At 37.4% G+C, this 26,145-nt stretch overlaps 1 protein-coding gene and 2 pseudogenes across 6 annotated transcripts in view; 2 read left to right on the top strand and 1 right to left on the bottom strand.

The window, feature by feature from the left end:
* Positions 1–26,145, top strand: part of DNAJC12 (DnaJ heat shock protein family (Hsp40) member C12) — a 70,751-nt gene that overhangs the window by 9,328 nt on the left and 35,278 nt on the right. The window contains exons 1-2 of one of the 4 annotated variants that reach the window (XM_081075350.1): positions 18,236–18,305; positions 24,305–24,411. In XM_081075350.1, the coding sequence (XP_080931476.1) occupies positions 24,334–24,411 (78 nt within the window). In that variant the 5' untranslated portion in view covers positions 18,236–18,305; positions 24,305–24,333. Of the gene's footprint in view, positions 1–18,235; positions 18,306–24,143; positions 24,217–24,304; positions 24,412–26,145 lie in introns of those variants that run through there. The other 3 variants (XM_081075351.1, XM_081075348.1, XM_081075349.1) reach the window with 3 other exon arrangements.
* LOC308508552 (glucosamine 6-phosphate N-acetyltransferase-like) lies at positions 7,693–10,420 on the top strand (annotated as a pseudogene). The gene is made up of 3 exons: positions 7,693–7,701; positions 8,123–8,704; positions 10,263–10,420. The product of its transcript is annotated as a glucosamine 6-phosphate N-acetyltransferase-like (transcript).
* Positions 20,149–21,417, bottom strand: LOC308507962 (small ribosomal subunit protein eS1-like; annotated as a pseudogene). Its single transcript has 2 exons — positions 20,743–21,417; positions 20,149–20,322 (listed from the first exon to the last, which is right to left on the bottom strand). The product of its transcript is annotated as a small ribosomal subunit protein eS1-like (transcript).

Raw genomic sequence — 26,145 nt, 5'->3', positions numbered from 1 at the left:
TTTTTCTTTTACAAAAATATTCTGGATATTAACCCCTTATCAAATATATGATTTGCAAATATTTTCTCCCATTCCATAGGTTGCCTTTTCATTTCATTAGTTTAATGTAGTCCCATTTATTTTTGCTTTTGTTGCCTTTGTTTTGGTGTCAAATCCAAAAATCATTGCCAAGACCAATGTCTAGGAGCTTACCGCCTACATTTTCATCTAGGAGGCTCATGGTTTCAGATTTACATTCAAGTCTTTAATCCATTCTACATTGATTTTTGCGTGTGGTATAAAATAGTTCGATTTCATTCTTTTGCATGTGGCTCTACACTTTTCCCAAAACCATTTATTCTCCATTGTGTATTCTTGGCTCCTTTGTCACAGGGTTTGTTGTTTTTTTATAAGTTCTTTATGTATTCTGGATTAAAGTCCATTGATATGTGATTTGCTGCAAATATTTCTCCCAATCCGCAGCTTTTCTTTCATTCTCTTAACCAGGTCCTTCACAGAGCAGAGGTTTTTAATACTTATGAAGATCAATTTATCATTTTTTTCTTTTGTATATTTTGCTGTTGGTATCATAGCTAAGAACTCTGCCAAACCCAAGGTCACAAATATTTTCTTTCATCTTTATTCTGGAAATTTTATAGTTATACACTTTACACTTAAGTTTATACTTCATTTCAGGTCTATTTTGTATAAAGTATATGACATGGGTCAAGGTGCTTTTTGTTTTGTTTTGTTATTTTTTTGCCTATGGATATTGTTGGGACCCATGGCAGGTCACCCCCAAAATAACACATAATAGCATATTGATTATTTCAAATGGTATGTCTTTTTCTGTCTGACTTAACTTCATTTAGCATAATAACCTCTAGGTCCATCCATGTTGTCAGAAATGGTAAGGTTTCATTCTTTCTTTTGAACAAATAATCTTTCATTGTATATAGGTACTCGTATGTACCACAATTTCTTTATCCATTTGTATATTGATGAGCACTTAGGTTGCTTCCTTATCTTGGCAATTGTAAATAATGCAGTGAACATAGGGGTACATATATCTTTTCAAATTAATGTTTTGGATTTCTTTATATAAATACCCAGAAGCAGAATTACTGGATTATGTGGTAGTTCTATTTTTAATTTTGTGAACAACCTCCAAATTGTTTTCCATAGTGGCTGCACTAGTTTACAATCTTACCAACAGTGTAAGAGGGTTCCCTTTTCTCCACATCCTCACCAACACTGTTGTTTGTTGATTTATTGATGATGGCCATTCTGACAGGTGTGAGGTGATATCTTATTGTGATTTAATTTGCATTTCTCTGATGATTAGTGATATTGAGCATCTTTTTATATGTCTATTGGTCATCTGTATGTCCTCTTTGGAGAAATATATATTCAGGCTCTCTGCCCATTCTTTTTTTTGGAGTTTTTTCTTTTTTTTTGGTGTTGAGTTGTATGAGTTCCTTATATATTTTGGATATTAACTACGTATTGTATGTGTCATTGGTGACTATCTTCTCCCATTCAGTAGGATGTCTTCTAGTTTTATTGATGATTTCCTTTGCTGTGCAAAAAATTTTTAGTTTGATGTAGTCTCATTTGCTTATTTTTTCTTTTGTTTCCCTTGCCCAAGGAGATATATCCAAAAGAATATTACCAAGAGCGATGTGAAAGAGTTTACTGCCTATGTTTTCTTCTAAGAGTTTTGTGCTGTCTGGTCTTATATTTAGGTCTTTAATCCACTTTTCGTTTATTCTTGTACGTGTTGTAAGAAAGTGATCTATTTCTTTTTCTTTTTTTTGTTTTGCATGTATCTCTCCAGTTTTCCCAACACAATTTATTGAGAGACTGTCTTCATTCCATTGTATAATCTTGCCTCCTTTGTCATAGATTGATTGACCACATAGGAGTGGATGTATTTCTGGGCTTTCTATTCTGTTCCCTTGATCTATGTGTCTGTTTTTATGCCAGTACCATGCTGTTTTGATTGCTATAGCCTTGTAGTATAGTTTGATATCAGGTAGCGTGATACCTCCAAAATGTCCCTCTGCCTGGATCACCACTGTCTGCTTGGATCACCACTGTCAGATTCTTGCTTCTTTTTCTTTTTCTTTTTTTTTTTTAAAGATTTTTTTTTTTTATTGGGGAAGGGAAACAGGACTTTATTGGGGAACAGTGTGTACTTCCAGGCCTTTTTTTCCAAGTCAAGTTGTTGTCCTTTCAATCTTAGTTGTGGAGGGCGCAGCTCAGCTCCAGGTCCAGTTGCGTTTTTTCTAGTTGCAGGGGGCGCAGCCCACCATCCCTTGTGGGAGTCGAACTGGCAACCTTGTGGTTGAGAGTATGCATGCCAACCAACTGAGCCATCTGGGAGCTCAGCGGCAGGGGGGAGTCCAGGAATTGAACTGGCAACCTTGTGGTTGAGAGCCCACTGGCCCATGTGGGAATCGAACTGGCAGCCTTCGGATTTAGGAGCATGGAGCTCTAATCGCCTGAGCCACCGGGCTGGCCCCAGATTCTTGCTTCTTAATTCTCTATCATATTTATCTCCCATAGGCCATCTTTTACCATCTCATTACATCAGAAAGGCTGATTACCATGAGAAATGAACCATTCCCCTCTAAGCACTCTAAAGTCAATGTAGATTTGTTGAACACCTACCTCTGGCAAAAGTTCTGTGCTTCATTGTGGGAGAGGATGGTAAGATGAGAGAGGCAGGTTCCTGAGTTTCAGGAATTCAAAATCCAGAAGGGGAAAGAGACTTAAGTATAGAAAGCTTGGACATAGGATCATTTTGTTTTAAACAGCATCTGTGCTCTTGGAGATCTCACATCAATTCAGATAGCCACATTTTTCAAGATGAATTTGGATAAAGGACCACAGTGAAATGATTTGTTTAGTAGCTAAAGTAGTGACAATATTTACAATTAAGTCAGCTCCCCAGCTTTGAAATCATGTAATTCTTGATGGATTTTTTTTAATTTAGGAAATTTGTACTATTTCCATATTTACACACTCATAAGAACATTTATTAATATTCTCATATCACCATTTTCATTTCACCATTTTATAATTCAAATTCTCAAGCCATGCTTCTGCAGTATCCAAGGGATAGAAGTATTACAGGCAGAATTGGATGTGTTTTGAGGAGAGTTCTTTATTCCATAAATTAAACATTGGGACTTGGAGACGTGTTAGCTGGTACTTCATAGGTGGGCAACAAATGAGTATTGCAGTGAATTCTCAGGGCACCATACATGTGGTGGCAACAAAATATTCAGAAATATCCTGAGCAAATCGAAGGAGACTTTGGGGAGGGAGACTGTGGGGTGGGCGGCAGACAATAATATACCTTAAAAAAAAAAAAAAGCCCCACAGGTTGGAAGGAGGCAGCTTGGCTTTGTCTGAGGCTAGATTGTAATTACTCAGTGCTGCCCCCATCACTCTGGAATTTTCACTTTTCCTACTCTGTCAAGCCTTCTGGGCAAAGAAGTAGGGGGAAGGATTTGTTCTTCCCTCATTCATTTCTTCCCTCTCAGACCAAAAGGAGCTGGATGTGGGAGACAAAACTTGAACCAAATGAGCTGGAAGAGGACCAATCAGAAAATACACTCAGAAGCAAACGCAGGGCATTGTTAAAGGGAATGGGGCTCCACCTGAGGGATTATATCCGGAGGGGCAGATGCCCTCTCGGTCTCAGAGCCCCAAAAGTTGGAGTGGGGAGTTGGAGGGTGGGTGGATTCCAGGTCAGCACAAAGACCAGTGTGTGACTTGGGGATTGGGAAGGTACTGAAATCTAAATCTAAATGTAGGATTTTATTTTTTTTAAGGGTTTTTGTGGTTTTTTTTTGCCTTTTGTGTGTGTGTGTGTGTGTGTGTGTGTGTGTGTGTGTGTGTGTGTTGAGAGCCCACTGGCTCATGTGGGAATCGAACCGGCAGCCTTCGGAGTTAGGAGCATGGAGCTCTAACCGCCTGAGCCATCAGGCAGGCCCCACAAGTCTTTTTTAGCTTCTTCCTTTTTGGGCCTTTGTTCAGCTGTATTCCCCTGTTAACTCCTACTCACCTTCAGGCTTCAACTTGAATGTTGCTTTCTCTCCGAGGCGTTCCCTGCTGCCCTAATTCTAAATTAGGTTCTCCTTAGGTTCCTTTCATTTCACAATTAGTAATTGTATATTTTATATGTATTTTGTCTACTTTAAAATTGTCCTTCTCCTTTGCTTTGCCCATGAGGGCAAGGGGCATCCATGTCTCTTGAGCCCCTGCCCAGAACTTGAAACACACTGGGTATCCAATATATATTTGTTAAAATAAATGAATGAAATGGTTAATTCAACTCTTGAACTTACTATGTTGCAAAATAAGAAAAAAGAGATTGAGAAGAAAGGCAAGAAGGATGTAGGCAGGTAAGTGTGGGATTCCAATGGAGAACTGCTCCTCCTCCAACCTTGAGTCGTGAAAGGGAGAATTAAGTGTCATATACAACAGTGGAAAGAACCCTTGTGAAGAAGTCAAATCATCTGGCTCAGTGACTTCTCCAGACATCAGTTTCCTCTCTTACAAAATGCAGAAGTTGGACTAGAAAATGTCATCAATACTGCCTCACCCTCTTGCAGCATTTGGAAACATATGGGGGTATTTTCCATGATCACAATAATTGGAGACCACTATTGGCATTTATGAGTTCAGAGCACCATGAATGTTAAATGTCCAGCAATGTATGAGATAGTCTTAATCCTGTATCATCCAAAATACCAGTGTTGAGAAGCACTGTACTACGATTCTATGAAATCTACTAGGCATGGCCTGCGGTTCTCCATTTTGTGATACCTCATAAGCTATCTTCCAGGCAAATGCTTATTGTGTTTAAAGTACCTTACTTAGTGAATTACCTATTACAAGGCAAACTGCTTGATTTAGTCTGTGATAAGAATTCAAAGGTAGACATAATATCAGGGCATAATTGATATTTGAGGTATATACTCCACAAGAACTATGTAGAAGGTATCATATTTCTTTGTAGTGTCTTCCCCTTCCTTTTTTTCTTACAGAGCACAGTAGTTTTAAATGAGAAGGTAAGCATTTCTCCAAGAAATTTAAAGAGCTTGATGCTATTGCATTCTTCCTTAGTAGATGTGTAGGTAGAAGTCAGTTTACATTTGGGAAACTGTTTTGGAATGTTTGTGTCCCCCAAATTCCTATTGAAGCACTAACACTCAGTGTGGTGGAGCCTTTGGGAGGTAATCAGGTTTAGATAAGGTCTGAGGGTGAAGCCTCCATGATGAGATTGGTGTCTTTATAGAAAGACTTTTTATAAAAGGAGGAGAAACCAGAGCTCCCGCTCTCTGTGATGGAAGGACAGTGAGAAGGTGGCCAGCTGCAAACCAGAAAGAAATCACTCGCCAAAGAACCAAATTGGCAGGCACCTTGATTTCAGACTTCCCAACCTCCAGAACTGTGACAAATAAATTGCTGTTGTTTAGGCCACCCAGAGTATGGTGTATGGTATTTTGGTATGGCAGCCTGAGCTGCCTACTACAGAAACTAAGGCTCAAGGAAGAGAAACATTAAAATTACTCAGAAAACCCTCCTGTGGCAAGGTTGATATTGTCAGTGTTGTGCTTCCTAGCCTAATGTTTCACCCACCAGAACTGGCTCTTCAGTTATAGTAGCTAAAGAGACTATTTGCTAAGTGTAGTCTCATCGTCATAATGCTAACGTCCTTGCCTGCTCTAAAATGCTATGTTGTTAACAATAAATATGGTAGAAACAACACAAATGTCCATCAACTAACAACTGGATTTTTAAAAAATGTATATACATACAATTGAATTATTTCGCCATAAAAAGGAATGAAGAACCGATACATGCTACAACATGGGTGAATCTTAACATTATGCTAAGTGAAAGAAGCCAGTCACAAAAAAACCCCACATGTTATAGGATTCCATTTATATGCAATGTCAAGAAAAGATAAATCTATAGAGACAGAAAGTAGATTAGTGGTTTTTTTAGGGTTAGGGGTAATGGGGGTGTAGGGGAGTGATATCTGAAGGATATGGGTTTCTTTTTTGAGGTTGATGCACCTTCTAAAATTGACTGTGGTGAGTGGTGATGTTTGTAAATATACCACAAAAGGGTAGAAAACCATTCAATTGTATACTCTAAATGGATGAGTGATATGGTAAGTGAATTATATATCAATAAAACTAGTTTTAAAATGTGAAAAGGTGTTCAACTTCATAAATAGAGAAATGAAAATCAAAACAACAGTGAGCAATCGTTTTTCATCCATCAGATCGGCAAACATACCCAAGTTTATCATATTTATCACGGGCAAGGGCGTGACGAAGTCGGTGTTCCTGTGCACTGTTGGTGGGAGTATAAATCGAGGCAACTTTCTTGGAGGAAAGTTTGATAAGATCTTTCCTGACTCAGTATACACACTTTTGATTTAATCATTCCTCTTCCAGGAACTTGTTCTACCATACATTTATCGAGCATGAAAAGAATTTTTACATTCATTTTACTAACAAAAATTAAAACAACCAAAATTCCATTATTGGAGAATAATTAATTGAGTAAAATAAATTATAAATCTATATAAACTATGAATACTATGCATCTGTTAAAAGCGTGAAGGTGCAGAACCGTCTATATAACTAGCTACTGTTTTATGCAAAGAGGGAAGAAAATAAGAATATATATGCATGTATGTATTTGCATAAAGAAGGATACACAGTTAATACGGTATAAGGTCACCTGGTTGACTGGGAACTAGGTAGATGGTAGATAGAAGTAGATATGAGACTTTTCACTGAATACCTCTATATTGTTTTATTTTTGAGCCATGTGACTATTTAACCTAAAAAAAGTTAAATTAAAAAAAGGACATAACTGAAATAAAATAATGAAAATATCCACAAAAACTGAAATACAACTTGTACAAGATACGTTAAGTGAAAAAATAGGTTTCACAATAGTATGTACAAAAAAAGAATATTATGTACAGCACTCCTTCATTTATTTATTCAATTAAAAATACTTTTGAGTCACTAATTTATACTAGATACTAGATACTAGATATAGATACTAGAGATATGGAAGTAAACAAGGCAGCAAAGGCTCCTGCTATCATAGAGATTACATTTTATTTTATTTATTTTTTTACAGTGAACATTTTTTATATTTAGAATTAGCCAGCTGAACTCAGTTTAGATGATCCCATTTTTTTGGCGACATCCAAAGCTTCATTGTCAGGAGCCAATGGCACATATGCCTTCTTCTCTTCATCAGGCCTGATCAGGGTGCTGACGTTGGCCTGGTCAATGTCATAGAGCTTCTTCACAGCCTGTTTTATCCGGTGCTTGTTGGCTTTCACATCCACAATGAACACAGTGTATTGTTGTCCTCTATCTTCTTCATGGCTAACTTGTATTTAGGGGGAACTTGATGGCGTAGTGGTCAAGCTTGTTTTTCCTGGGGTCACTCTTCCAAGGATCTTTGAGCTGCAATGTCTTGGACCTTTGGAAGGTGATTGACGTGCAGATCTTTGTTTTGTGGAAGGCTTTCAGCACTGTTTTCTTAGTCTTCAAAGCCTTTGCTTTGGCTTCGGCTTTGGGAGGGGTGGGGGCTTCCTTCATTGCTTTCTGAGCCATCTTCGTGAATAGATTACATTTTAGTAGTGAGACGGTAGGCGCATCAATGAACAAGGTAACTTCAGTGACAGAAGAAAGAAGAAAATAAAACATGGTGGTAGAGAGTGACTTGGGTTGGGGAATAGTTACTTGATGGATGCCAAAAGGCATCTGTTGAGGAAGTGACTGTATAAGCTGACACCTGAATGAGGAGGACCTGGGAAAAGAGAGTGGTCCAGGAAGATAGTGAGTGCAAAGGTTCCCCAGACTGGAACTAGTTGGCAAGTTTGAAGATCTGTATAGTCTGTATATAGTCTGTATAGTCTGTATAGCAGGCAGAAAGTGGTAAGAGAAGAATTCAGAGTGTTAGTCACAGGACAAATTATGGGTTTAAATAAGATAATACCTAGGGCGGTGACGGTGGTGCGGGAGGTGGAAGAGGAGGGGCTGGCAGGACCTGAACCCTTTGTTTACCTGCATTTGTCGAAAGTCCGCAGAGCCACGCCCAAGGGGAGCAGGACTGCAGGGCCTCTACCGACCTTATTGCAAAGATAAAACCTGATAAAAGTCCTATGTTTGACCCTTCTACTCGGAAAAGTGCACTGGAGCCAAGATACAGCTACATTTTCTCCAGACATTTCCCCAACACATCCTGGAGAAGGTTTGGTTTTAAGGTCTCTTTGTACTGCTAACTTAAACAGAAGGGTTTTTAAAGTACTAGGTCAGCTGACAGAGACTAGAGTTATCAACCCTGAATAATTTATGCAATGTTTTAGGCACGCACATGAAGAAATATGGGAATTATTATGTTACAGTTGTGGAAGATGTGACGTTAGGACAGATGGTTGCTACAGCAACTTTGATACCAGAACATAAATTCATCCTTTCTTGTGCCAAGAGAGGCAGAGTAGATGTTGTTAGTGATGAATGCAGAAGAAGAAAGCAGGTTGGCAAATTGTTGCTATCAGCCCTTACTTTGCTAAGCAAGAAACTGGACTGTTATAAGTTTACCCTTGAATGTCTAACACAAAATGTTGGTTTCCATAAAAAATTTGGATATACAGTATCTGAAGAAAAATGTAGAAAACTGTCAGAGATTTTCAAAGTAAAAATCTTTAAAGAAAGACGCTTGTCAAAGGAGGTAATGCAACCAAACTATATACCCTTCATAGAGATAAAATAGTATTTTGCTGCAATCCAGTAACTTCTATAAATATTGGATTGAAAAAAACACTGTAATACAACAAATATAATGACATTTAGAAGATTACTTTGGGATGGTGAGATGTGCTGTGAGTTTAGATTAAAAATGAATATTATAAAGATGGTTTTTAATCAAAGGAATATATTTTTAACTTGAATCTTTTCTTGCATTGTATTTTTCTAAAGTTTGGCTTCATTTCTTGGTCGTCAGAATATAGCTAGTAAGGAGTTATGTACTGGGGGATGCCAAAAAAATGTACACGTTTTAAGAGATGTTATCTATGTATTACTTTTCAAAGTTGAATTATAGTAGCCATGTGTAGCATGATGTTTGCTCAAAAGATGCCATTAATCAAATGAATGCTAGTCTCATTCATTGTATTACAATTTTAATACAATTTTTTCCTTTTTAAAAATGTGTATACATTTTTTTGGCTCCCTCAGTATTTGCTATCTGTACTGCTCATTTTTTAAAAAGCATGCAATGAATAAGGCTTTTTCATACCACATTCATAAAATTATTATTTTTGTTTCAAATAAACATACTAAATACCAATTAGGGGTGTGTCATTTCCCATATATCACTTGAAATTGGATAAGTTATATGTATTATAACTAAATGTAGTACAGTCCAACATTTTTTGATCCTAATACTGTGTTGGCAAATTAGCTGATCGGCAAATTACCTTTCAAAGTAGAAATGAAAATTAACTTCTAAAATGTGACAAGATTCAAAGTAAAACAATTTAAATGTACACCTAAAAGTTTGTATAATTCTAATGTAGATAAAATACCACCTGTCTTATATGTGAAATATAATATTTACTCATTTGTTTAAAATACCTAAGAGTAAATATAAGATGCTTTTTAACAGTGAATATCACATCCTGACAAATTGTGTATTTCTAACCTGATTTCTGATTTTTTCATGCATGTCTGAAGGCTCTCTTCTGAGGAACATTTTTACAAAAAATAGATTACAAAATTGAGTGGAATATTTAAAACTGTATTATGCTGTATTTGTTATACCTTAAAATGTTGATGGAAGCTTTTCTATTTAATGTGATTATAATGGTATTATTCTGGTTGCTATCCTGTTTTTGTTTTATTTTAATTATTTTTTTAAGTTGAAGTAGGAATTAGATACTTTATCAATGGCTCTAATCTTTTGCATTCCATGTTACATTAAACCTGTTCGTGTGATGAGAACAAAGGACAATACATATGCTTATATATAAATCAAAAATATCTAGAAGGACATACAATCTTTTTCATGTTATAAAGTGGCCGTTTGTGGGTGGGAATTAGGGATGATGGTCAGTAGGACTCTAATTTCCTCTCTTCCAGTAGGATTTAGATGTTTAAAAGTATTTAAAAATGCATAAAGTAAGAAACATGCTTCCCAAAAAGTTGTGTTTTGTTTTACATACGGAGTGTTGAGTAGTAATCTAGCAGAGTACAAGCTTGATGATGCCTTTGGTTCTAGTCCCTCTAGTGGCGATCACGAGGTACTGCTGGTGATTGGGTCCAAGCGCAAGCATAGTGAGAGTTCAGGTATCTTCGGTGGAACTCTGAAACACTCAGAAGTTTGAATTCTTGAAATTGTGTGATCCTTGTCAAATGGTGGGTGGGAAATACCCCTAAATCGCTACAGTGATAGTTTCCATCCCCTATGGTATATCATGAAGCAGGAGGCCAGCAAAGTCTTTAGATTTTAACATTAAAACATGAGGAAAACTCTCCAGTTCAATTGTCTTGCAAGTGTATGACTTAAATATCCAGGTCGTGGTCACCACCTCGTCTAAGGTTTTGCTCAGGCCTATCCCATTCTGTCTTCTCTCCACCTGGACAAGCTACATCTTCCTCCTCTCTTGGTCAGCTCACACCTTCTATATGACTTCCCCCTCCTTAACGCCTCCCTTAGCACCCCTGACCAGGATTAAAACAGCTATTTAGGGTGCTATCATTGGGTTCTAGATACCATGTTAATTCATATCATCTTTTCAATCCTCAAATCAACTGTGGATGTAGGTGCTATTATCATCCCCCTTGGAGAAGGACAACCTGAGGTCTAGGGCCATAAAATAGGATCACAGCTGGTAAGTGGTAGCTTGGAATTGAATCCCTGAATCTAGACCACATACATGTAAGCAGTAATCTATACTTGAATATATTGGCTTTTTTATTTGGATAGATATTGAGTATGTATTTTAATCAGTGTGGATCATGGGTCATAAACTCAGATGTGTATAGGGGCCAGGATGTGAGTGCAGACAAAACCTCCCAATTTAAAAACATTGGCAGCTGACTTACAATGTCTCAGGAATATGGTTTTGTTGGCCTGATCTGTGGGTCACAAGTTCCATCTTGTCTCTTTAATTGAGGTGCAAGTTCCTTTTGAGGAACCCCTAAAACAGACTCCTTTTATATCTTCCACAGTGCTAGGCACATACCATGTACACAGAGTTTTGCTGATCCATGGAGCTGTTCATAAGTATTAGTCTATATTTAGATTTTAATTTCTTTTTGCAAACATTCATTTGGCAAGCTTGGACTTTCACAGAATCATTATGGTATCTATGAATTTATCACTGAATCAAATGCATTCTCAGAATTTACCAAAGAGGATAGGGCCTAGGCTATAGAAAAGTATTCATTGGATGTTTCTTGTTTTTATTTCATTAATATTTCCTGACTATCAGATTAATATCCGTGGTCTAGGTCATACGTTGGTGTACATTAGACTCACTGAAGAAAGCTTTAAAAAATACCCATGCTCCACCCCCACAGACTCCATTTTAATTGGTCTGCAGGAGGGTCCTGGCATTAGTATATGTGTATATGTGTATACATATAGGTATATGTATGTGTATGTGTGTGTGTTTGCATATTCACCAAGTGATTATTATGTGTAGCCAACATAGAAGATCACTGGTCTAGGTTCTGGGAATCAAGACTCATGGGACCACTGAATCACAGATCTTACGTCAGAAGTTATCTCATGAATGATTTAGTCCAGTTTCATACCCATAAGTTACTGCTTTCCAAAAACTACCATTGTACCTGATTTGACTACTATGTTACTGTCAACCTTAAAAATTAAACAGCAAAGATTATTAGGGAGGCAACTGAGTTTATTTGGGAATAGCAGAGGAATTACACTTTGGAACATGCAAACTATGTGAACCATAGGCAAATCCAAAGAGACAAAAGGGAGGGATCATCTTTTGTTGGGCTCCAGGAGAAAACCGGGGAGGGTTGTTTTGAATAGGAGCTCATTGGTAAGGAATGAGTTTGAGATAGTGGCGATTTCTTATTGGGAGCAAGCCGTTGCTGTTGCTGAGGAAAGAAGATGGGCAGCTGACCATTACTGAAACAAACAGGGAGGGGATTTTTCTTCTTCTGACTGATTATATAAAATGCTGGTGCTGGTTATGTAAATTGCAATGAGTGGTCTGAGCAGTATGTACATGACAGCCCTGCCTTCATGACTGCCTGACTCTATTTTGAATGAGGTTCCCTGTATATATTTTCACATTTTCCTCCTTCGATCAAGCTCTTTCCTCAAAAGCAGTGCCAATCAAGAGTCAGATTTTCCCTTTTTAGTAATTTTGTGCCTCAGTGCCAGGAAGGACCTTTCCTGGTTGTCATGTCCCACATCAGAAAGAAAGTGCATAGTGATTGGGAACTATTTAAGGCCACATTTGAATAACAAGAAAGGAAGAAGACAGACCTCTCAAGCACTTCCTACTCAAAGTTCATGTCTTGTCCAGGTTCTAAGCATTGGAGGTCACCTTGAAGTGTTGGGCCAATATCATCCTATTGGGTATTCATTTTTATGGAGGTTTGATAGGCAACAAGTACAGGGCTTTAAAATGATGATACACAACAAAATGAGCAGAGTAACAAATCCAGTTTGTATTGTGATCCTAAACCTGAAGGTAAGCAGCTAAATAGGTTGAAAGGGCAGGGGTCATCAAGTGAAATTTATTGTAATTAGTTGGGATTTGTTGATTGGCCCTTTTGACCCAGTGGTGTTCTGGGAACATTTACGTAGAAACCGTTCTGTCCTATGGATTTTGTTCTCGAAGGCTGTATAGAGAAGGGTTGTTGTATTAGAATGGGGAAACAAATAGGTATTGAGAGTTACAACAGGGAAGAGGTCAAAGCAGGGTGTGGGGGGACTTTGTGTGCAGGAGCCTTCCTGTAGAAGTAACACTGGGGGGGAGTGAGAATTGGTTATAGGGAGGACTAAGGGGTGATTGCTATTGTGGATAGATTGAGGTTTCTGATGAGAAATCCAATAATTGGGAGGTTTGCCCTCTTGCAAAGGATTGGGAAATGTGGACAAGGGCATTGTCCTTTTACGAAAGAGAGGGAGAAGAGAAGGTGAGAACCAGCCACGGGAAAAGGGTATATAGGCCTGGTCTGGATCTTGAGGCAGCTGCCTTAGGTGTTATCAGCTTCAGGTCCTGGAAATCTTTAGTTTTAGATTTCCGGTCAGTGAGTAAGTCCATTTGGGTTGTGGAGCTTTCTTTAGGTGTGATATGAGAATCCAAGAATCTATTTCTTGGAGCTTGGCAGTGCAGGAGTCAGTTAGTAGCACTTGACAGGGAGCTTCCCAATGAGGTTGTAGAGAGTATTCTTGGAGGTGTCTTTTCCAATAAATGAAATCTTCAGGTTGCGAAGCATGGTATTTGAGGTCATCATTTCCTGGGAGCATGCTATGAAAAGATTGCTCTACTAAAGCATGGTTATTTTCAATGGGTATAATTAGACATTTGCAATACTGAAGTATATCTTTCTTTTTATTAGTTGTGGATCAAAAGAGGCAGGAGCTTGATGCATGGGGCATCTATTCATAATCTCAAGATGAGAGCTTATGCATTCAAAAGGGGTAAATCTGAGATTTAGAAGGACTAACAGCAATGCTTTTGGCCAAGGTGTTTGGAAGATTTTCACAAATTTTACCAATTGAGTTTTGATGATGCCATTGATTTGCTCGACTAGTCTTGAAGACTAAGGATGATAAACACAGTAAAAAGCCTTTAGAAATGGCTAAACAACACAGACCTGCTATAATATTTGACTAGTAAAATGGATTCTCTGGTTGCTATGGAGATTATGAGGGGTTCCCCAGATAGGAATGATTTTTTTTCAATAGGATTTTAGCTATGGATGAGTCAGTAGCTTGATCACATGGGAAAGGCTTCAACCACTTTAAAAGGAGCTGATATTGCACATCTAGCACAATATTTACCACTTTCATCTTTCAAATAAGAATCATTAGTGAACCATGAAAAGCTGGTGTTATCCAAAGGAGTTTCCTGTAAGTCACTGGTGTGTGTGTGTGTGTTGGGGGGGGGGTGGTTATCTGTCAATATTGTTTGGGGGACTGGAGGCTCCTGGAGTGCATAAGAAGTTTATAATAATCCTTTTTCCAGTGTCCTGGTTTTTTTTTTTTTTTACAGTAATGGCATTGGTCAGGTTGGTTTAGAGGCTTCCATCTGTTGAAATTGGGGATTAAAATCTCTAGTGGTTTTTCTTTTAGTTGAATCATCTAGGGTACAGGTAAGCTGGTTTGCTAATCTGACTAACTCTGTTATAGACATAGTGTTCCTTCCTATTCTAGTTCTTTTAATTAAAGGAGAAAGATTTCCCCATTGATTAGCCCATTGATGAACATGGAGTTAAAGGGTAATTCAGTGGATTCTTCCATAGGGAGGACGGAATATTCTTTAAAGACAATTTGGAATCAGCTATATAATAATCATATAGGAATTCACAGGGTTTCTGGGTGCAAGCCAGAATCTTATTCGAACTGACTGGCTTTGAGAAAACCCTAGAGATTGCCAAGTGGAGTTGCTTAGCAATTCCCTGAGTCTGATCTTGTAAGGCAGGAGGTTGATCCCTAATTTGAAGTTCTAAAAACTTTTTTCGTAGCCTCCCAATTAGTAGTTTTCATCCAGTGTTGGGCCTTGTATTTGCTAACAAGCATATGAATTAGTTGGTATAAATCAGATATACCAGGTTAATAACATCTGAACGACCACCTTAAATTTCTTGACAAATCTATGAGGCTCCTCACTTACTTTGGGAAAATCCCTGACTATGGCTCATAGTTCAGCCTTAGTCCAGGGCGTATAAGAAATTAGAGGGTTAGCATTTGGATCCTCAGAAGGCCTAATTTTCTTCAGGGAGGAGAGAGTGGGGAGAGGTTCTGAGAAACAGGAAAGGTCAGTGAGAGAATTAGAATGAGGAAGTGGAGGGTATAGAGGAGGGTGGGGTGGTGCAGAAAGGAAAGAAGCTGGTGCTAGAGACAAAGAGTATGAAGGAGGGGGAAAAGAGGCCTGAGAAGCTTTTTTCTTTCAGTAGTCTGTTCACCTTGGTTAATTCAGAAATGATCTTTTGTTGAGAGGCAATTTCAGAGTCGTGGATGAGTTTGGAAGCTTCCAGATGCCAACTAAAGTAGTTGTCCCATTCAGTCTGTTTAATTTTAGAGCCATGGCCTTCTACTTTGCTTCTGAGATAAACAAGTTTGGGGAGCTCGAATGTTCCCCATGGTGACCATTGGAGTTCTAGATTAACTTCAGTTAGGTTGGTCCAATTGGTTAAAAATGCACAGGCGGAGGGACCATAAAATATGAATAAAGCTGGCTGGGGTCCTGGAAAGAGGGTGATACTGAGAATGTTTACAGGATTGGAATCCCATGACATAAAACAGAATCAGAAAATGAGTCTTCGCCAAAAGAAGGACAATGCCTTTATGAAAACAGATCCCAAATAAAGTCAGAGAGCACAACCAAAAGGAGGGACCAAAAGGAAGGAGCTAGAATTTGAGATTTAACACCGAAAGAAAAAAAGGTGAGTCACAGAAACAGAGTGCAAGGGTCTCAGGTGGGTACTGCACATGATTCTGGGGGTTGTTAGTTCCTCAGGGGTTCGTTTCCTTCAAACCCCTCTTCTGATATCATGGTAATGTCAACTTTAAAAATTAAATAGCAAGGTTATTCAAGCGGCAATTAATTTGGTAGTACTAGCAGAGAAATTGCAATTTGGGACATACAAACTATGGCAAACCACAGGCGACTCCAAAGAGACAAAAGGGAGGTCAGCTTTTATTGGGTTGCAAGAGGAAACCAGGGAGGGTTGTTTTGAATTCCCATTGGTGGGAAATGACAGGTTTGAGGTTGTGGAGGTTTATTATTGGCGGCAAGCAGTTGCTGTTGCTGAGGAAAGAATGGCTGTTACTGAGGCAAATAGGGAGGGAAACTTTCTTCTTCCCATTGATTGTATAAACTGCTGGTGCTGGTCATATAAATTGTAATAGTTGTATGAGCAGTACATGCATGAGAGCTCTTCCTTCATGGCTTCCTGACTCCATTTTAACGAGGTTCTCAGTATTTATTGTCACATTACTAACATACTCCACTGAAATTCTATTTGAGAAGAGGGAAAAAAGCTGAAATGTCAGAGAGATATATAAGTGCTTGTTTCCTGAACATAATCAAGTGATTGTTCAAATAATTTCATTCTGTTTAAAAACAGTAGTAATAGAAGACACAAAGTAATAACTTGGTGGCTTGTTCCCTTACTGACAAATGGCATATTGACCACTTTTCTATGATCATTAAAAATGAATTGTTTTTTAAAAATAGAAAATACAGTGAACATTCAAAAGGTATATAAGTAAAGCTTACCTCCCATTCGTGTACTTTGGCCCTTCCTGAAGGCAACTAATTCTTATAGGTTTTTTATGTATCTTTCCAGAGACATTATCATAGTTTAAATAGTCATTTTTTTATTTTTATTTTTTGGCTTCAGATAGGAACCACCAGTAACTCTTTTTTACAGATCCTTTAACATTTCCTTTAGAGTAAAGAGGCTAAGTTTAGAGGGAAAGAATGATTGAGTGTGAGAGTATTAGAGCTTGAAAAGATCTCACAGGTCACCCAGTCTTTTGTTATTCCAAGTGTGGTCCCTGGATCTACAAGGACTTCATCTGGGGGCTTGTCAGAAATGCAGAATCTCAGACTTCACCCAGACACCTGAAGCAGAAGTTGCAGCTTAACCAGATGACCAGGTGATTCATGTGCATCTTTAAGTTTGAGAATCATTGTTCTGATTTGACATCCTCCTTCATTAATCAAGAAGTGTGGCTCAACACGGAGCCAGTGGAGATCTGAGACTAGAAATCAGGTTTCCTAATGGCATTGTCTGCGTTTTCTAATGTGCCAAACTTCTGACCAGATAATTTGATGTAGCATTGTTATGCATTTTTTTCCACTTTGGGCTTCGCATATTTATTAGTAAGTTTCAAATCCTAGCTTTACCACTGGTACATAGGAGCTCAATAATGGTAGTTATACTTCCTCGATACCACTCAGTAATGGTAGTTGTACCAGTAGTTACTATTGTTTTTTAAATTAATCTTTTTTAGAGCAGTTTTAGGTTCCCAGCAAAATTGAGCATAAAGTACAGAGTTCCCATGTACCCCCAGTCCCCACAAGCACAACACCCCCCCCCCACTATTGATATCCTCAGTACTATTATTAACAATGGGATTACTAGCATTTGCCATTGCACTTGATTAAAACTTCAAAGCAATGTTTCAGCAGGCTTTAAAAAGTCATTTACAAATTCTATTGTGTCTGAGTTAACAGAAAGACTTTTTAAACATATCCTGTTGTCTCAGAATGCTGGTTTGGTCTGGCAGCCAGGGAGGTATTTTATTAGGCTGTTTTACAAATGGAGGGACTGAAACGTAAGGGAGGCTAAGGTCCTGGCAGACTCCATTTTCTTCCCACCGTATTTTATGCCGAAACGGAGCAGTAGATTCCGAGGAATGGGCATTGAGAGTGAGGAGTTAGGTCAGAATGGAGAACTTTTCATCAGAGTGCACAAGTGGTACACAGGATCCCTGCCTGAGCGGGGAGCGGGGGGCCCGTGCTGTGGTAAATCAGGATGAATGGTTGCAGGCAGTTTCTGGGATTTGGCCTTAGCTTCCTGGAAGCCTGGGTTCCGAAGGAACTGCAAGGGAAAGGTGAAGATTTTGTTTTGCACGACAGAAATAGGGCAAGAGACTGGGCGGAAAAGCGAGAGGCAGAACGGCACGCTTTAGTACGACTCTGGGGGCTGCCAAATTTCTGTCCTCGCTCGGAGCTTCTAGGGCTTGTAGGCTTTTATAGTCTAGCCTTTCTCCTTTACTTTTGAACCGATTTTTACTCGCTTCTTTCTTCCCGCTTAAAAACTAGAGCATTAACGTAATTAAAAATAAAAAAGCACTTCCGGAGGGACGTTCCCTGGAGGCCGGAAGTAACTGAGACGTCTCCCGTTTCCTCTTTGATGCTGTTCCCGCAATGCCTCATGGGAGTTGTAGTCTTGGGGGTGGGCGACGCTTCCTGGGTGTGAGTAGACGCAGCGATTTTCCCAGTCGGGTTTGTTCTGAGGTCGGGCACCTGACTCGCTGCTCTTGAGGTACATAGAGCTTTAACTCTGTTAAAAATTTCACTTGATTTCCACTATTTTGTACTTTTTTGAAGGTTTTCTTCAACGAGCATATGTAAATAAAATAAATGACATTTTCTCTTTAAAAATACTAAAAAGAATAAAGAAGAAAACAAAAGTTGTGGGATGATTGCATTGAATTTATGCAAACGGTTCCCAAAGGTATAAACCGAAACTAAAAGCCTCACTCCTGTACCTGCCGAGCTCCCTCCCTTCAAAGAAAAACACTTACCCAGTTTTTAAAGAAAAAGATTATAGGTGTAAATGTACATATTATTAAAAAGTACACAAAAGAATTCTATAACACTCTTCCTCAACCTTTGTAATTTGATAATGTATTTTAGAGATGTTTTCATACTTGCACAAAAAGAGCTATCATTCCACAAATACCATAATTTATTCATCCACTGTTCTCTTTTTCACCCCACTGAGCGACATTTTTGGTGGTTTGCAATTTTTTTCTGTTGCAAATAATGTTGCAGTGTTTGCATATTTTGGTGTATATCTGCAGGTTAAATTTGTAGAGACAAAATTGCCCAGGCAACAAGATACATGCTTTATAAAACTTGATAAATACCATCAAATTGCCAAATTGTATCAATTTACACTCTTATCCAACAATGTATGAAAGTGCTTACTTCATCACTTCTGCTCTAGCATTGGATATCATCACTTTAGAAATTTTGCTTCTCTGATAGAATTTATCTTCCTTTGATTTATTAGCAGGCTTATAATTATAAATGAGGTTGTATTCCTATTGATATGTTTATTGGCCATTAATATATCTGAAAGTAGTCATATTCTTGGCCCAATTTTCTTTTGGGTTTAATCTTTTTCTTACTGATCTGTCTGTACTTTTTGTAAATTAGGGAGTTTAGCCTTTTGTCTGTTATGGGAATTGTGAAAATTTTTTTACTTGTACCTTACGATTTTGCTTTTGTATTTTTGACCACACAAAGGTGCTTTAGTTTTAAGTAGTCGTATTTATTAGTTTTTTCTATGGCTTCTGGGTTATTTGATTATACATAATTTATTTTGGTATAAGAAGGAATGGCTCTAGCTTTGTCATTTATCATTTCTCCAAAATATGGTCCCAACATAATTTTTGTTACCTTTGTAATTAGGGAGAAAAACCCAATGAATGTTAAAAATACACACTACCATGAGATTCTGTGGCAGATTTGAAGGTTAGTTTTGAGGAAAAGAGTAGATATAAGTTAAGTGGCAGTCTAACTTTTCTTAAAACATTCACTCATCTTGTATTATTGCATTTTCTGAACAATACCCAAAATGGTTGCTAATATTTATTAAAATAAGAAAACTTTTCTAATCAATATGAAACTTACAAAAGATAAAACATTTGTGAAAATGATTGTAAAACCTGAGATGATTGAAGTATAATTCCCACATTGAGTATGTGTTATATATGGTCAAATATAAGGTACAATTTTTCCCAAAATCATCGTTTATGAAAAAAAGGTAGATGCCTTATACTTGTAGCCTTACAAAGTTTCTCATACAATGGGAGAACAGCACTATTCCTAAATTAATACATTTTTAAATAATACAAGATTTCAAATATGTAGGTTTAAGTAAATTTAAAAAGTTAAATATGAAAAGAAGTCACTTGATTATTTTATATATAAGTAAGTAATGAAAGTTAAGTATTGCATGTAGGTATTTGACTATTTTATGTATTATATATATTATTTATATGTAATATATAGATATATGACATACAATTTATTTATTTTTGGATTGACTCCTTGGTGAAATTTACAGTTGGCTATTTTTTTCCCCCCGCCAACAGGCTTTATTTGTCACCGTGAAAAGTCTGAATTTTAAACAGATTTTTGGACTGGGGCTTGTTCAACTTTAGTACCTGTCTCATCCCCAGTAGCTTTTCTAGAACTGCTACCTTCACCATGAAGCTTCATGAGTTTTCCCAGTTCAGACTTGGGTTTCTTCAGCATTTTGACTTTTCTTTCTTCCTTCTTTTTTTTTTTTCCTCTAAGATTTTATTGGAGAAAGGGGAGCAGGACTTTATTGGGGAACAGTGTGTTTTTCCCAGGACCCATCAGCTCCAAGTCAAGTTGTTGTCCTTTCAATCTTAGTTGTGGAGGGCGCAACTCAGATCCAAGTCCAGTTGCGGTTGTTCAGTCTTAGTTGCAGGGAGCGCAGCCCACCAACCCTTGCGGAAATTGAACCTGCAAAATTGTGGTTGAGAGCTGGCGCTCCAACCAACTGAGCCATCTCGCCACCAGGGATATCAGTGGAAGCTCAGTGTCAACTCAGTGGCAGCTCATTGTCTTCAGTCTAGTTGTGGAGGGTGCAGCTCCCTGGCCCATGTGGGAATCAAACTGGCAACCCTGTTGCCCAGAGCTCATGCTCTAACCAACTGAGCCACCTGTCTGTCCCAACATTTTGACTTTCATAACAAAGACATCATGGAGCGGGTAAATAGATTGGCAAGCCTTTTCTATGTCTTTTCCAATGCTATCAGCAATCAATTTATTGATCACTTTCAAATCATTTGTCTGTACCTCTCGGGTCATGATTTCCATCATCTTCTGGATTTTGTAAACCTGTTGATGCTGAGCATAAGAGGTCTTATGAATCTGATTGTTGCGTTTTCTTAGTGAAACCAACACAAGAGTAGACAAAGCAAATAACTATTGGTAGTCTCGATACCAACATGAGCTCCAATCATGGTCTGCCATATTTTGCTCATGGAGCACATTTTGTCATGGGTAAGATCCATGCCATGAAAATTAATCAGGCAGTTTTTGCCCTGAACATCCTTAGTATTTAACTTGAATTTTTGAAATGCAACTTCATCATTCTGCAGATCAGTTAAGCTCACTTCCAGAACACGACCCTTGAGACCATCAGATGCGATTTTGGTTCCTTGAGTTCTCCTGACTAGTGTTTTCCCAATATTTCTTATATTGAACATAGCTGGTGCTTTCATATCGTACCAATCTTTCTTAGAAAATGGGTTAATCATCTTTTTCTTGGCTCTCTCCTTGCTGCTTTTCGTAAGACACTTATTCTTGCCAAGTGCCATTGTGCTGCTCAGAGAGCCAAAATAACAGAAGTACAACTCGCATGAGAATTTAGGCATACAGGGTGGGGCTAGAGTTGGCTTTTATTCAGGCCTATTCTTGCCATTTTGCTATTTTATGATCAAGGCTTTTTGGTAGATACAGCAATGCAAAACTTTACACTTTATTTTTATTTTATTTTATTTTTTTTTATTTTATTTTTTTGTGAGAGCCCACTGGCCCATGTGGGAATCGAACCGGCAGCCTTCGGAGTTAGGAGCATGGAGCTCTAACCGCCTGAGCCACCAGGCCGGCCAAAACTTTACACTTTAAGTGTAAAAAGTTCTGAAGTACAAATATCATTTAGAAAAATGGTGAAAAATACAAGAAGAAATAGCTAAATTGTTTCACATTCTTTGCCTCTGGGCAGAGGGAGGTGTGAGGCAAATCTTCCACTTTTTTTCTTACAAATCTTGGAATACTGTATCTGTAACATGAGGACTCTCTGGGCACTTCTTTCAAGATTTTCTTTTTCTCTGATTATAAAATGGCACTGTAAGCATTTCATCAAGGGCCTGATCAAACTCAATCTTTTTTTACTTTGAGGATGTACTCTGGTATAAGCCAGTCAGCATAACAAAAAACTCAAAGGCTTAAAACAAAATGAGAAGGAGCCTTTTGCTGAATTTTAACAGTGAAAATAAATGTAGAGATGTCAAAATGAGGAAAATAACCAGTAATGGTCTGCAAACCTGTAACATTACAATATAAAGGATATCTTCAGCTGAGTGCTTATTGAATAACCTTTAAGGACCAGAAATACATTTGACGTACACTGTAATATCAGTGTTGAAATGTATGTGTAGTTTGTGTGTGTCCACAAAGATACTATAACATATTCGGGCAAGCTCAAATGCAAAATTTTCAAACTGCCTTCTTATTTCATTTTGCTATATGAGCTCTTTCTCTTTAATGCTTACCCTTGCCCCAAAGGATATTGTGAGTTGGGGGCACAAAGGAGGGAGGAGCCATTCAGAGTCAAGGTGTCAGAAATGTAGGCCACAGTTTGATAAATATTATGATAGGTAATATACATGATGCAGGTGTAGTCTGTTCTCTAGAATTGCCTAATTTTAGAGTTATTGAGGGCAGGTATGAAAACCTTTAGTTGATTTTGTCACATTATATATACATGGAATAATAATTTTGGTAAATTCAGTTACAGGATGTAGGGGGAGCAAAATAAATTATCATAGAATTCTTTAAAAAAAAAAAAGCAGAAACTGATGTATATATTTTATATGTATGATATACATGTAAATCTCACTTTTCAAAAGTTTGTCTTACATCACTTTGCTTTTACAAACGACTACATTAGTGTCTGTTTTTGCTAACCCAAAGAAATCCAAAGAGGATTTTTGCTTTTATGAAAAAAGGAGAAAAGTGAAAGTATAATTTAGCGTCCGTTTTGCAGTGAGCCATTGTAGAGACAGTGTGCGGGGACAGAGTCCCAGAGAGCAGTTTCCAGGCTCTTGGACTCACATGGAAAGGAGCTGGCTCGGTTATTAGATGGCCACAGATGTGGTCAGATTGCCATCCGCTGTGGTTGGGTGGCCATCAGCTGTTGCTGGTTAGCCATTGGTCACTAATATAACTGCTGTGCCTATGCTAAGAGGTTGGTTGGTCCGCAGAGAAGCGGACAGGAGATTGCGGCTAGCAAGTGTGGTTAGCAAGCGGATTGTGGATCATGTTGATCCTACTTCCTGTGTCTCGACTGGCTGCCAGCAAGACTGGGGTGCAGGAAGACCCCTTGTTGGGCTACTGGCGGATGTTTACTTTTGTGTCTCTACCAGCCGCCAGCGAGAATATAGAGGTGTGACTCCCCTGTCTATGGCTCCCTGGGTGTTCCTTTTTGGCCTTACCATATCCTGTGTTCTTGTGTGGGGAGCTGGACCAGAGACCCTGCATTACACAGTGCATACCCTGAGCAGCGAGAGCTGCACTGCTTTTACTATGTTAGTGTTATTTTAGGTGTTATGTATTGTTTGTTATCATTTTGCATGTTATTTTGGGGCTATGGGAATGCCTCCATATTTTTCCATATAAATCAATGGTAATCTCTGCTTCATTTAATATCCTTTGAGCTATGCAAGTTTTCATAAGATTGCTCGACTTTCGGACAACGGGGGAAGCTTGTAGAGATATATGTGTATGTAAATGCATGGACTGAATCTGCAAACATAGACAGTTACCAGTGGTTTCCTCTAGGGAAGAAAACTGGTGGCTGGAAGACTAAGGGTGGAGGGATTTACCTTTCATGCTTACCCTTTTGTACCTTTAAAGTTTTGTAATATGCGCATGTGACCATTCAAACAAATAAATAAAATTTAAGATAAAAGTGGGCCTAACTCTCAAATTGATGGTTTAACTATATTTGTCATTGTTTTCCAGCTTCTTTTCTCCAAAAGCCACCATAATACACTAATCTTATTAAAGCTCCACTTTTAACATGTTCCTCACATGCTCAAGAAGCCACAGCAGGTCCCTGTTGCTTCAAATTTTCTTCTATCACTTAAAGAGAAGGAAAAAGATAAAAGTAGATAGGAGATGGAGAGATGGCTAACTTGGGGAGTATATAAAAATGGTGTTTGCTTACCCATAAGAGGAATGGTTCGTCTGCAGCACTACTGTAAACTAAAACTACAAATCCCAGGCAGCACTGCAACAGTTAGGTATGTGGTCTATTTTTTTCTCTTCTGTAAACAGCCAATGAAAGGTAGAGTTTACAAAGGTCTAGGATGACAGCTGTGTATTAACTGTGGTCAGCCTTAAATCTAGTTAGTGCTATTTGGAATGTGCTGCTGTAAACCCGATTTTAAGAAGCTTTTCCTGTTAACTCGCAGCTCATTGTGCCTCTTGTTTCAGGGGGAAGAAGAGCTGATTTCGTGATCTAAATGGACGCAATACTGAATTACAGATCAGAAGATACAGAAGATTACTACACGTTACTGGGATGTGATGAACTGTCTTCGGTAAGACTGGATAATGCTGTTCTTTTTCACAACAGTATTTCAAGTTTTATTTAAGGTTTTAACTGAACTTTTAGTCACATTGCTTAAAAAACCCTAATCTTTCAAAATTATAAAGCACTCTTGATTCAGAGAAAGTTAAGGATTTAAATGTGTGTTAGGTCTTTACTTGAATAGTATTCTCTTACAATTTATGGACGCTGCTGATTGAATATGTGCTTTTGGCACATGACCATAGACTGTACTTCAAATATACGAAAAATAGAAATTTGAGATTATGTTGTGATTGCTGTTGGCTATATATCATAGCATACATAGGCTATATCTTTATTATGGTAATTTACACTATAATTGACATGAAATGTAACTTTCTAGTAATTAGTGATTTTAAAGTATTTTATGAAAATATATACTTTTATGTGAACAGCTAAATTATATAAACCAAGAAACATCCTTCTATGTTAATATTTCAAATTGTGTGAGAAATTGTTTCTTAAAAGGGTGGCTTCTGACACAAAACATTTGAAAACTCTGCAGTTGTTCACTTGACATATAGGGGATTAACATTTTTAAAGTTCCCCATAGACAATTGTAAAGGTTGTAAAAGTTTTTGAAATTATGGAAAACTTATTTATAGTTCTACCTCCCAAGGGTAACATTGTTAATGTTTGGTATATTAATTTCTAGTCTTTTTCCTATACATATTTTTTGAGGATATATTTGGGGGATATTATATGTACTTGTTGATTCCTACTTTTTACCCACTGACATTATAACATTGATTTCTCCATGCTATGAAACACTCTTCATATGTATTTTAATGATTACATAATATTTCATTTTACTGTTGCACCACAATTGATATTCTCTTCTTGTTAAATATTTCATTTATTTCCAGTTTTTCAATATTTTAAATACTGTTGAGGTGAATATGAAATATATTTCAATTATTAAATATATTCATATCTTATATAGTCATAAATATATTAATATATCCACAATTTCACAATCATTCACAATTAATTGTGAATGATTTAATTGTGAAATATTCACAATTAATTGTGAAATATTCACAATTATTAATATTTTAATATATTCATTATTTTATGTTATACAGTTATAACTATATTATTATATATAGTTATAAGTGTATATTTAAAAAAGTGTATATTTAAAAATATCTATTTTATTACTAAAATGCAGCTATTAATATTAAAATGTTTTTAAAGCAAAATATTTTTTCTATTTATCTCTGTTTCATATGGCTGGAGTTGAGTAATAAAATGTACTTTGTTTGGAGAAGAGAATGTGATATTGGACACAAAGGAGTAAAATTCCTATGTTCATTCTGAGGAGGTTATTTTAGGTATCTTGTAGTTAAAACACACACACACACACACACACACACACACACACACACCCCAGGTTATAATGCTCTTAAGGAATGCATATTGCTCCTTTAGGATAATACGTTACTCTTGTTCACTTTGGTGGCAATTTTGCTAACAGCAATTGAGACAGTATATTACCATTTTTATTACATGTGTTATTCACACTTTGGATTATACTATTGCCAAATCATTTTTGAAGGAACTATTTAAAATCAAAGGAACATAATTTAACTTAATAAGCTTCACCACTTGGATTAAAAAATACTGTCATGCTAAGTTATAAAGATTGTTTTATCCTCATAATAAATCTCTTGACTGTTTAGTCATTCTCTTATAGTTGTTATTG

Source organism: Rhinolophus hipposideros, assembly GCF_964194185.1.
Source record: "Rhinolophus hipposideros genome assembly, chromosome: 15".
NCBI classification, from domain to species: domain Eukaryota; kingdom Metazoa; phylum Chordata; class Mammalia; order Chiroptera; family Rhinolophidae; genus Rhinolophus; species Rhinolophus hipposideros.
The sequence above is the reverse complement of the archived record's forward strand: the minus strand, read 5'-3'. Positions and strand labels throughout refer to the sequence as shown.